Source organism: Camponotus vicinus, unplaced genomic scaffold (genome assembly GCF_025532165.1).
Source record: "Camponotus vicinus isolate PSW18456_S1 unplaced genomic scaffold, iyCamVici1.0 SCAF_7, whole genome shotgun sequence".
Lineage (NCBI taxonomy): Eukaryota > Metazoa > Arthropoda > Insecta > Hymenoptera > Formicidae > Camponotus > Camponotus vicinus.
Window position 1 is genome coordinate 9,079,730 of NW_028141979.1, and position 13,415 is coordinate 9,093,144.

The 13,415-nt window shown below is 25.9% G+C and overlaps 1 protein-coding gene across 2 annotated transcripts; it reads left to right on the forward strand.

Moving 5' to 3' along the window:
* Window positions 1-3,270: 3,270 nt before the first annotated feature.
* LOC145975230 (aminopeptidase N-like) lies at window positions 3,271-12,088 on the forward strand. 2 transcript variants are annotated; one of them, XM_083105568.1, is made up of 12 exons: window positions 3,271-3,409; window positions 4,520-5,045; window positions 5,158-5,670; window positions 5,805-5,991; window positions 6,342-6,495; window positions 7,864-7,945; window positions 8,549-8,910; window positions 9,267-9,544; window positions 10,786-10,982; window positions 11,156-11,497; window positions 11,591-11,660; window positions 11,856-12,088. In XM_083105568.1, the coding sequence occupies exons 2-12, from the start codon at window positions 4,540-4,542 to the stop codon at window positions 11,976-11,978; spliced, it is 2,814 nt and encodes a 937-aa protein (XP_082961694.1). In that variant the 5' UTR covers window positions 3,271-3,409; window positions 4,520-4,539; the 3' UTR covers window positions 11,979-12,088. The 2 variants fall into 2 exon arrangements, with proteins under 2 accessions (XP_082961694.1, XP_082961695.1); XM_083105569.1 differs by lacking the exon at window positions 11,856-12,088 and having other exon boundaries at window positions 11,156-11,519; window positions 11,591-11,649.
* Window positions 12,089-13,415: the final 1,327 nt, after the last annotated feature.

Genomic DNA, 13,415 nt, shown 5'->3' on the forward strand with positions numbered 1-13,415 from the left:
TATAGGATTTTTTAGTTCAGTTTAGCGAGATCTACTTATGGTTTTACTTTGTTGGGAGATACTGGAAACACACTGTATATATTTGAATCATATACTACAATATTAATTATACAGAAAACTCGGCTCTAAAAGATGCTTCTTTTTTAAATAGAAAAAATTTCGCAGAAAATATGAAAGTTTTTTAAAGTATTGTTTTATTAGCAGCTTTATTGCATAGTAAGATCAGATAAATACATTTAAACTCTCGTGTGAATTCTTTTATATCTCAGAATATATTAAAATATTGAAATATCATTGAAATGTAAAAAAGTAAAAAAAATTTAATTTCTTTTTTTCCCCCTTGCTTTCACTCTCCCTTTTTAACTGGTTTCCATATTGTAATAAATTAATAATCACTAATATGCTCCCATCCGAATCGTCATCCATAACAACTGTATTATTGTGCATTATATTCGAATTAAATTTTGCTGAAATTGTAATTTTTTTTATATATGTATTTTTTTAATATATATTTCTCTTCTCTATTTGGAAATTATCCTACCTTCTTATCGTACTTCTTGTGTAATATGTATTATCAAGTTTCTTTAAGATGTTATATATCTTCTTTTGTATCTTGTATAATAATAATCGTACTCACATACACTTGGTATTAATGAGATTGTTTATTTGAATTTAATTATTCCAATTAAATTATTAGCTTATATACATTTTATTAAAAGTAAACTATATATACAGGGTATCAGTGCAATTTCCCGCCAAAAATAACCATAAGTAAATCTCGATAAACTAACTAAAAAGTCATACCATTTTGAAAAACACCACGTAAAATTTCGAGATATTAATTAAAGAAGATCGGCCAATACATGCAAGTATAAGCGCGATTATGATTCTTCAATTAATTTTCTCTCGCGTATGGTTTTTTAGAAAAATTGTCTTTGAAAGTCTTTCAAATAAAATTTTATACGAAAACGGAATATAAAAACTAAAAAAGTATATACTTATTGACTTCTGATGCGTAAGATATCCTATGGTATATAATACATATATATAAAACATATATATATACATATATATATATATATATATATATATATATAATACATAGATATATTATGATTTTTTCATTATTTACCTATAATTTTACTTACCTATTTAAATAAATGCTTCAAGTTCTATAAAATTGCTGTTTATTGACTCTATAGAAATAAGTCTTTCCTGCCCTGTCCAATCCAATAAAGGAGGAGCGACAATTATTTGCTGGCACACAGACTGCATTAATGCTTAAGACAGTCCTAGTTATACATAGTGTTATATAAATATAATCTTGGTTATACATACCATAGGATATCTTACGCATCAGAAGTCAATAAGTATATACCTCTTTAGATTTTTTATTCCGTTTTCGTATAAAATTTTATTTGAAAGACTTTTAAAGACAATTTCTCTAGAAAACCATTCGCGAGAGAAAATTAATTGAAGAATCATAATCGCGCTTATACTTGCATGTATTAGCCGATCTTCTTTAATTAATATCTCAAAATTTTACGTGATGTTTTTCAAAATAGTACATGACTTTTTAGTTAGTTTATGGAGATCTACTTATGGTTATATATATATATATATATATATATATATATATATATATACATATAGGTATATGATTATTACTAAACAAAAAAGCGAGAAAAACAAACATAATTTAACTTATCAATTTAATTATTGAAATCAATATTTACCTTTCGGACTTTTTTACTAGCAAATTCTTTAATAATGTCTTTTATATATACAGGGTGTTTCAGACCACCCGTTCCACCTATTTAAAAACTAGAGAAGTGGTTATTTCAAAAAAGTAAAAACATTTTCTTTATAAATCGGGTGATCTCTATCGAATGGTGATATTTTCAACTTCTGGTTCCGGCCGGAAATAGGCGATTCAGACCGGAAGTGCATTTCTTTAAATGGAACCCCCTATTTTTTATTACATATTCTTGTAGCTCATCTCGAGAGCTTTCCAAAACACTATAATTAAGTTAGTTTTCATAAAGTACTTACCGAGTTATGAGGCTTGAAATCATTTCTTAATTTTACATAAGCCGTAAAATGTCTTGTAAAATATTAATTTTTCGATTATCTTACCTAATACTTTTACGTACAAAATAATGAGAGGAATCAATTGATGTAAAGAAAACATATAGTTGTTTCGAAGAAAAAGTATGTAATTTACAAATAACCATTACATATTTTTTTCTTAAAAATAACTATGTGTTTTCTTTATACCAATTGATAGAGCGCACCCGATTTATAAAGATAATGTTTTTACTTTTTTGAAATAACCACTTCTCTAGTTTTTAAATGGGAGGTACGGATGGTCTGAAACACCTGTATATAAGCACACTGTATATAAGCTTTCAAATATTTCATTCTCTATACTTAAAATAGCTAAAGAATTGAGTCTTTCTTGGCACGTTGAAGATCTCAGATAACTTTTTATTAATTTGAGCTTAGAAGAAGATCTTTCTCCTGCAGCTACTGTTACAGGTAGGATCAGTAAAATTCTTAAATAATACTGTTAAATTTGGAAATATTGTAGTTAATTCATTTTTTAACATAAATTGCAATACATCGAAAGCATTAAGTTCATCTTCAAAGAAAACTGAAACATTTTCGATTTCCTTATTAAGTTCTATCGCACTCAATCATCAATATCACACTCTTCGAGTGAAGGATCACTCAATTTTATTTGTAGGTCCATGCAAGTTTTCAGTCTAATATCTTTATTTTCTTTATTAAATTCTTTTATATTATTTAAAAACCCAAACCAGTCATGAAAATTTTTTAAGTGTTCAAATCGTTCTTCAACCTTCGAAAAGGCAATGTCTATAATAGTGTAGAAAAAAATTAATATATACATATATACATATATATATATATATATATATATATATATGTGTGTGTGTGTGTGTGTGTGTGTGTGTGTGTGTGTGTGTGTGTGTGTGTGTGTGTGTGTGTGTGTGTGTGTCTGTCGAGAGAGAGAGAGAAAGAGAGAGGGAGGGAGAGGGAGGGAGGGAGAGAGAGGGAGAGAGGGAGAAAGGTTTTCCTTTTATAATAAATTACATTGTTAATCAAAATTTGCCGCCCCTTATATTCTGCCGCCCGTGTGCAATGCACACTTCGTACACGCAGTTAAGACGGCCCTGCGTATAACCTTCTATATACCTGTTAGGTATGCCAACAGAGCCATCAGTTTATGGTAGCCTCTTGAAACGATAAGTTCGCGATTGAATGCTTTTGGTGTTAACTCTGGTATTAAACCTGGCTGATTGAACTAATAGGATAAGGCATTAAATATATAATAAAATATTTATCTTTCTTTCTTTAAATGTGCATACAAAATTGTGTGGAGTAACAGGTAACGCTTTTATTTTATAAAAGACATTATCTTTAATTTTCAAATCGACTTCATTTTATTGTAAATATTATTTTTATCTTTTACATACATTACAGTTAATAGAAATGAAGACATATACGTTTGTACTGTAATAGCATGTTTCGATGTAATAGCATTTTGACATATAGAAAATGTAAAATTTATAAGCCAAATTTCTTTTTGACATTATAAAATCATTGTGTAATTAATTTTATATTATTGCTATAAAATTATCTAAGCTATAAAATACTATCTCATTATCTAAGCTATAAAATTATCTATCTTAAAAACGTATAATATTACCTGTGTTTGGTTTTTAAAATATTGTTTATAATGAATATCTAGGCCAAGTAGAATACGTTAATTTAAATGTGTAATGAACGAAAGAATAACAAATAATGAATAAGTAACATTTTATTCAAAAAGATGTGTTATAAAAATATTAACATAATTGTTTTTAGAATATTGTTCGAATGTTTGATACAAATCGCTATATTATCAAAATTCAAATATTTGATGATATTTGATTTCCGTTCAGTGTTTATATGTTTTTAATATATTTCTTACTTAAGGAACAGATCGATCTTGAAAATAACATGTTAGTAAACATACAGTCCATATCACGTATAAAATCGCGTTGTTCAAAATATACCTTCATTTCTCATACATTTTAATGCTCATATCATATATATATATATATATATATATATATATATATATATATATATATATACTGAAATATGTAATTGCGCTGGAAGAAATCTTAAAGATAGCTAAATTGAAATAAATAAGAGTTATGTTTATTGTGCTTGTCCTATTGGAATTATCTAAATACGTCCGTTTGTCTCCTAATATTCAAATCCGAGAAAAATATTTCATATGTCGTTTCACTAAGTTTTATCTAAGTATTTACCTCTTCTAATCATTCCTTTATTTATTAAACTGTATTATTTTAATTTCTTTTTAAATTAATCGTATTTTCTTATGAAACTTTTCTTAGTAAATTCTTTTGAACGATTTTTCACACAAAAGTCGATTGAATTGCATACTCTTTGTAAACCTTGTTTTTAACGCAAGAACGTTTTTTTATAGATATCCAAACGAAATTTAACATGACATTCTTAAAACTATTATTAAATAGTAGTATAATATACATAACCATAATGGCAATAGCGAGTTCTATGGATGATGAAGAATCAAAAATCAAAGGAGTAGAAATCGATGAAGAATCGAAAATCGCAGTGCGCAGTGTATTAAACAACAAATCAAGCAATGTATCAGATTATATATTACCGACACATTATAATATGAAGTTAATGTTACACAATAATTATCTCCATAGCGTATGCATAATCACTTTAAATATTTCTCATGCAAAACGATACATAAGTTTTTATGTACCGTATAGAGCATTTATAGTGTACTCAAAATTAAATCAAAATGGTACGGTTTATGAAACAAATTCAACAAATTTTATTAAAAACGATATTGTCGTGCTCGATTTCGGTGATGTCTCGTTGCGTGGAATATACGATCTGTATATAGAGTATGCAATCTCAATTAATATCGTAAGGGAATCTTTCGGAACTCCGTACATAAACGAACATGAAGAAATAGAGTAAGTAGAAGAATATATGAAATATCAAAAACAAATTGTACATTTCTGCATTCTACGCTTACAATTATCTAAAATTAGTCATTATCTAAAATATATCATTAAAATACGGTAGGTGGTTAATCGCAACAGGTATTCAGCGAAGAAAGGGATCAGACGAAAGGTATCAAACGAAAAAACAGCAAATATTTCCATATTGGGACAAGCCAGAATTAAGAATTACTTTTAATATTTCCATAATGCATCATCCAAAATACAAAGCTTTGACCAATATGCCGATACGAGATACTGAATTGATAAACGATAATATGATATCGACATATTTTCACGAGACTCCTTTGATCTCCATAGATAGTGTAGCATTTCTGATATCCGGTCCTTATCATCAGATCATCCCCTCGTATGATGCAACAATTCGTTCATCCATATGGTTCAGACCACAATCGGAACCGCATCTAGAATTTGCGAAAACTGTTATTTCTTCCGCTAGTGTATACATGCGTAGATGGAATATATGGAGAAGAAAACTTGCGCAGGCCTCTGTTTCATTTGAGAGCAAAATGGATCATGTCGTAATCCCGGATTTACAAAATGAAATCGAACAGACTTTTGGTTTCATTTTTTATCGGTAATATATATAGTTAAAAATATAGATATATTTTAAAAACTATTTTAATTACATATTATATTGTAATCTATTTACACCAAGAAATTATATTAATATCCAAAATTTGTCATACATGTAAGTATAATTATTTTTAGAGAAGCAGATATCACTTATAATGAAGAATTAGATCCTGTCGCATACAAAACGATAATTGCGCGCTTAATTGCACGTGGGATAGTACAAATATATGTTAAACATCTGTTCAGACCATCTTACTTATGGCCTCATACATTGTTAAACGAAGGATATAATATATTTTATCAATCATACATTATCGACAAGGTTATTTTATTACTAACGCTATTTGAATACGCAGTCAAATGATTAACAGTTTAGCAATATAGATAATTGTTAAATATTTGTGCAAATATTCCGTTTTATTTCTTAATTATAAGAAATGATAAGAATCCAAGTCTCTATAATTTCTTGAAAGCCGGTGAAAGAAATTTAATAAGAGCTAAATATGTATATGTTTTTGTATGAAAATTATCGCAGAAAAATTTACACACACAAACACACATACAAACTTTATTTTTAACAACAGCATATAATAAGCTAATTTTGATATGTACCAAAAACTTTTTCTTTTTGATTATTTATGATAAGTTATGATTATATCGAATTGATTTTAGGCTCTGCCAAATTCCCGGATGATGGATTTGTTTGTAGTTCAAGTTCAACATGAATTACTCTATCTAAATACTTATGTTGTTATAAATTCTACTATAGAATATAATATAAGCTATCCTGAAAATTATATACAGTCTTCTCTTTCCCATATCAAAGGTATGCGTATAACACTGCATAATTAAACAATTAAATAATTATAAATTTCTCAATGTTAATTTCATAAAAAATGAGATCACTTTATAAACAAAAGTCCTCGTACGATTCTTATGGAAAATGAATTTTGAAGTTTGGTGAAATTTGCAGAAACTCTGAAAATAAATAGTTTGTGGCAAATCAAAAGTCACATTAATCGCGATATCGATTTGATAGAGCCATTTCATCGCTACAAGCGTTCAAATGTCGAAATAAGGCGTTATTTCATTACTACTGAGGGAAAATAAATAATGTATTATTGAGTAGAATCACACACAGTTGATTACTTTTATTAATATATATTATATTTACGTGGAAAATATGTACATAAATGTATATATAGGGTGTACATAAATTTCCCATCCACTATGTTTCAGAAACGGTTCAAAAATTACGAAAAATCATGAAACAGGTGTTTAATTATTTTGAGAGGTTGGTCTTTTAAAGCAAATAGGGAAGTTGTATCCCTCTTCCATCTGAAGGGGGAGACTTAGGGAAAACCTATATAATAACTATGCTTTTAACTAATTATATTTTATCAAATATCAAATAGCATGTTATGGCGACGACAGCGGCGATGCTGCTACACACACATTTTTTCCATGTAAATATATTAGGAAAATGTATTAATAAAAATGTGTATGGCATTCTAATATATTATTTACTTTATTTAATATATTATTTACTTTTCCTTAATAATATTGAAATAACGCCTTATTTCGATATTTGAATATTTGTAGTGACGAAACCACTTCATGAACCTTATCACATTTATTTTGACATTTTTTAAATTTTTATTGTGTTTTCACGTAAACTATTTATTTCCAAAATTCAGCAAATTCAATCAATATTCAAATTTCTTCGAATTTCAATTTCCATAGAAGGAACTGTGCAAGCCCCTTCATTTGGAAAATTTAATATATCTTTTTATAATATTTGCAATAACGTAATAATATCTAACTTTAAAATTAAATTTTTATATAATTTTTGGATAATTTTATAATGTGTAATTTTTTTTAAATTATAACTATACATGTTTATCTAAGATTTCAAAAAATTGTAATAAAATATAAAATTAACTGATTCCTCATAATTGTCTAATTTATTATTTTTAACAAATTTTTAGTCATTCACTATTTATCTACTATTACAAATTTTTTCGTTGAAATGAATTTAACAATTTTTTATAGCTACTTACTTTGATTTAATTGCACAAATTTTGTGTGTGATATATTTAGTTTTATTAGTTACAAATATATTGACAAACCTTTATTGCACATTTCAGTAAAGGGATTTTAAATATATTAAATTTTTTTTTTTTAAACATTATAGGATCCATTATATGGCGCATGTTAGAACGAATATTACCAATTCATATATTTTCAAAGGGATTCATTAAATATTTGGATAATCAGTAAGTATAATGTATTGTAATGTAATAATATACATCATAGAGGAAAAGAAAATCAAAATATAAAATATAAAATAAATTTAATAATATATTTCTAGTTTTTTTAATGTTTAAAAGACATAGATATTTCAAAGCTTAAATTTATACCGCTATTTTATATTTATAAATTTTTGTTGATTGAATTTCAACTTTTTTCTTAATAAATATATAATAGATATTCATATTTTCTACATAACAAATAATGCAAATTAAATGATTTCGAGAATCTAGTTTTACAAACATAGAATATAAATTCTCTAAAATCTTTGTAATATAAAAATTAAAATTATTATTTATTCAGTCACGATAAATGCTGACATAATTACTTATAAATATATATTAATATATACTAATAAGAAAATATATATATATATATATATATATATATATATATATATATATAGAATATACAATTATATTAAAGTTCATAAATTTCTATCTCTGTAGGAGTCACATTATAGATTAAAATACGAAAACAAATTATGTGTAAATTATGATTTTTTTTCTTATTATTTATTTATCAATTTTAATATAGTGTTAAAATTATTATAATGTTAAATCTTATAGATTAGATGAGCCTGAAGCAACAACTTCTGTTGATTTATGGAATGCTGTGAGATTTGCCATGTTTGAATTGAATTTCAATTATAAATTTGATATAAGAAACACGATAGATTCGTGGATTATGCAGAGATATCCTTCCGTGTTGGAGGTGACGCGAAATTATTCTACGTATCTTGTAACTGTATCGGTACAATTTTACAACAAATTAGAGAAACAATATTATATACCTGTTACTTATGCTACGGAGTCGAATCCCAATTTTACCATAACTTGGACAAATATTTGGTTAACACCATGGCATTCAAAATTTGAATTTTTCTTTCATGAGAATAATCAATGGATTATTTTCAATCTACAACAAGCTGGTAAATAATGAATAATAATTTACATCTATATTGCCTATTATATAATAATAAATTTACAATTATATTGTATATAATTTCAAGTATACATATATAAGATATAAAGATATTACAAGAATATTGAAATTTTACCAATATATTTGAAATTTTGATTTCTTGCTGTAATATGTAGAATTCCTGATACAGTTTTTATGTTAAATAATAAAAACGGAAGATGTAAACATCTGTAATTATAATAATATATTAAATTTATTTATTATAATCGAAATATCTTTAATATCTCTCGAAGAATACGTTTAATTAATATATATAATTTCCAAGTATTTAATAATCGACAAAAGTAATTTATTTTATAACAGGATACTATCGCGTCAACTATGATATTGTGAACTGGCGAAAAATTGCACAATACTTAAATTCTGAAAAATATAATAATATACATGTTCTCAATCGAGCGCAAATCATCAATGACGCGCTTCATTTTGCGATAGAGAAGAAACTTGAATTCTCCATATTTTGGGAACTCGCTTCTTATTTGGGACAGGAAAGAGATTATATAGCATGGTATCCTATGTTCAAAGCATTTGAATTTTTGTCGAATATCTTCCCATTCTTGGATATTTATCCTGAATTCAAGGTATATATACATATATACACATATATATATATATATATATATATATATATATAAACAGTTTTCTTATAAAATATCCATTATGATAATTATCCATATAATATAACAATTTCGTAACATAATAATGAATTTTCTAAAAATAGATATATGTAGTGAGTTAAACAAAAAAATTGATTATACAATAATATTCAATTTTTTGTATCAAAATTCAGAAATTTAAATTCAAGAGGCGCTTATGTTACATATTTATGTTATATATTTTTTCTTTATATTTAATACAATCATATAAATTTTGAATATTTAATCAAGTTATTTTTCTATAATAATAATACATTAGTATTTACATGATAATTGATGATCAATTGTGTAATTAATATTTAATTAGTTTTAGGAAATTATAGAACACAGTATATAACACAATTATCTTTCTTATATTAATTTTCTTCCGTAGTATTCGAAGTTTACGCTGTTAAAAATATACAAACATTTTCCAGAGAAATTGACTTATATAATTTTAAGATAATTTCTTTACATTATACAACACATAATAATTTAATATATAATAATCCACTTGTAAATGCTTGTTTTATAAAAGAATTTGATATTTAAAGTTTAAAATACTTAAAACCTATATTTGATATGCACAGATTTAAATTAAGAAAATAACTCATCATATATCAAAATCGATACATCAATCGATACATCAATATGCACAGACTAAAATATATATACAGAGTGTCTCGTAAAATATGATCGCGCGTACCTCGACTCTTGTATTTTCATGGCTATGCGATACTCGCCGCTGACACACCTACCGCGCATATCTTACGATCTAGCCTCCCGAAACGTGCGTTTATTCACATTTTTAATTAATATTTCAATAAATTAATGCGAAAATTGCAAAATGGTAAAGGACCTTTGTGTTGAGTTTATTGCGTTTTATCCACTCACGAGCGTTAGCACAATCTTATGAAACACTTTGTATATCGATATATCTATGTTAAGAATCCATTAGATCATATAAAATCCATACCTATTTAGATGATAAAATATATACACAATTATCGCACACAAATGAGAAATTGGTAAATTTGATTATTATGGTGTTGATGCTACGAAGTCACATAAATATTAAAGAAATATAAAAGAAAATTATCTAATAGAAATGTTTGTTTGCGCGTACATTACATTTGTTCTTGTAAATAATAAATAAACTAAATATAATGATACTTATTAAATTTTAGGGAGTGCTAAGGTTTGATTTTATGCAGAATTTTAGATCTAATTATTGGAATCTGTATGACGAAAGTCACATCAGCGATCATGCTAAATGCTTAAAACAAGAACTCGCAAAGTGGGAGTGTATTATAAATGAAAATCCTTGCGAAGAAAAGTCTAAGCATCATTTGAAATGGCATCTAGCAAATCCTAAAGAAAACAAGTAATTCTTTTCATAATATTTTATTCTTTTTCTAGGATTATTTTTTTATATTCTGCATATGTTTGAGAAAATGAGTTATCACTTATTTCAAAAATTATTTATAAAACACTAAAGAAACTATTAACACAATTTCGTTAAAGATTTTTATTTCTTTTCTGGACTGTCTACTGCAGAATTTTGCCTGGATGGAAGAGGTGGACATATTGCAATGGTTTGAAGACGGCAGATCGTGATACATGGAATAAAGTTTTTAATGATTACATGGAAGGAGATAATACAATTTTATATATAGAATGTCTGGCTTACAGTAAAAATTCTGAAATTATAATCAATTATTTAGAAATAAAATTATCAGAAATTTTAATAAAACTTTGGTATAATCCATCTTATTTTCAACTTGAACCGATAGAGCGAGCTTATGCCTTAACTGCTAATATTTTTCTTTCTGTCATTGAAAAGCATGCTAAATATATGCTTACAAGTTTATTAAATAATTACAGAATAATAAGACACAGGTGACAATATTATTTAATAAAGGTATACTACACATAGATGTGAAGATTTATTGTACGAAATAGTTATAATATTGTTCTTATATTTTTTCATAGGAGAGTCAGTGAGATTGTAACATTAATTGTTATAATTAACAATGCGTATTCTAAGGAACAGTTGGACGAGGTAAATTTTAAATAAATCAAATTTATACATTTTTTTAATTTTTATTTTAAAATTTACTTTTCACTATAATTGTTATATATTTTATATAATATTTTTCTACAATTCTGCTCATAATGATACTCTGTATGTGTGACAGTACAGTTATTAAATACGAAATCATTTATTGATAATAATTATTAAAATAATCCATTTTAGATAATGGAATTTGTAAAAAAGGAACTGGAAAATTCAATCATTTCTAATGTTGAATACAAGATGGGAACACGCTTGTTGGAGATCGAAAAACAGATAAAATATTTTCGGTCCTTATTCACATAATTGATTAACTATATTTCTAAGACATTAAGTGTTTTGAAATAATAAATACAGCATAAATAATTGTGATAATATTTATAAATGTATATACTTAATTATTCACTAATGTCATATAAAAGATAATAATTGTTTAATTATTTAATTAAATATTAATTGTATTTAATCAATATAATATTAGTTGTACAATATAATATTAAAAATATTGTATTGTATAATATTGCATAAATATTGCATAAATATTGTATTATATAATATTTTATAAAAATATTATATTACAATATAATTCATATTATGAATATTTTAAATATTATATCATATTACATATTATATTGTATTACTTTTCTGTATTACAAATTTAATACATAGATGTTGATTATATATTTACGTGTGTTTATTTTACTCAGTTACATACATATACAGGGTGTTTCCGGTATCTCGCAACGAAGTAAATCCATGAGTAGATCTCGCTAAACTGAACTAAAAAATCCTATATCATTTTGCAAGAAACCACGTTGCTTTATTAGCAGCTTTATTGCATAGTAAGATCAGCTAAATACATTTAAATTCTCGTGTGCATTCTTTTTTATCTCAGAATCTATTAAAATTTTGAAATATCATTGAAATATAAAAAAGTAAAAAAAATTTAATTTCTCTTTCTCTCTCTTGCTTTCGCTCTCCCTTTTTCACTGGTTTCCGTATTTTTCCGTACTTTTCTTAAATATATTTAAGTTGAACTTATTTAACTTGTAAAAAATGCATAAAAATATGCTGATCAAAACAGAATTAAAGAATTAAAATCTCGAATTTAAAAAAATATGTAAGCTTATAAAGCTATCACATTATATAAATATGTTATCGAAGAAATGTCAATAGTTATCGATCTAAAAATGGTACCAAAAATATCTCGCGATATTTAATACTTGAAGAAAAATAGTTTACACTTGTATCGCACTTATATTGTAGTTACATTTTTCGCAATGCGGAAATCTTAGGCACTCTCGAGGCTGCTTGACCGAATCATCAATATTTGAGTATCAATTTCCCATTTGCATTAATATCGACGATATACGCTGCTATCAGTATTTGAGTTCACGAAGCCAAATCCTCACGGATAATCCTAATCGTCGAAATGATGCAACGTATTATCTGTTAATCCCGCACTGGACGCCTACGATCGAATTAGATTGACGTCGTTTAAGATTTATATCTGGCCATGAAAGAGATTTTTATATCGGATCGCGAGAAAGAGGGAAAGGAGAGCTCGGAGGAGTATACATTGTGTATGCGTTTAAAATTTAATTTTTAAATGCATTTTTAAAAGTCAACGAAAATCGAATCAGCTGAGATAAAATCTGATTCTCTTATTTATATTTTAATTATAAAGATAATGGAAATATCAATAAGTTAAACAAAAATTAAATTTTACATTTTAAAATCAGA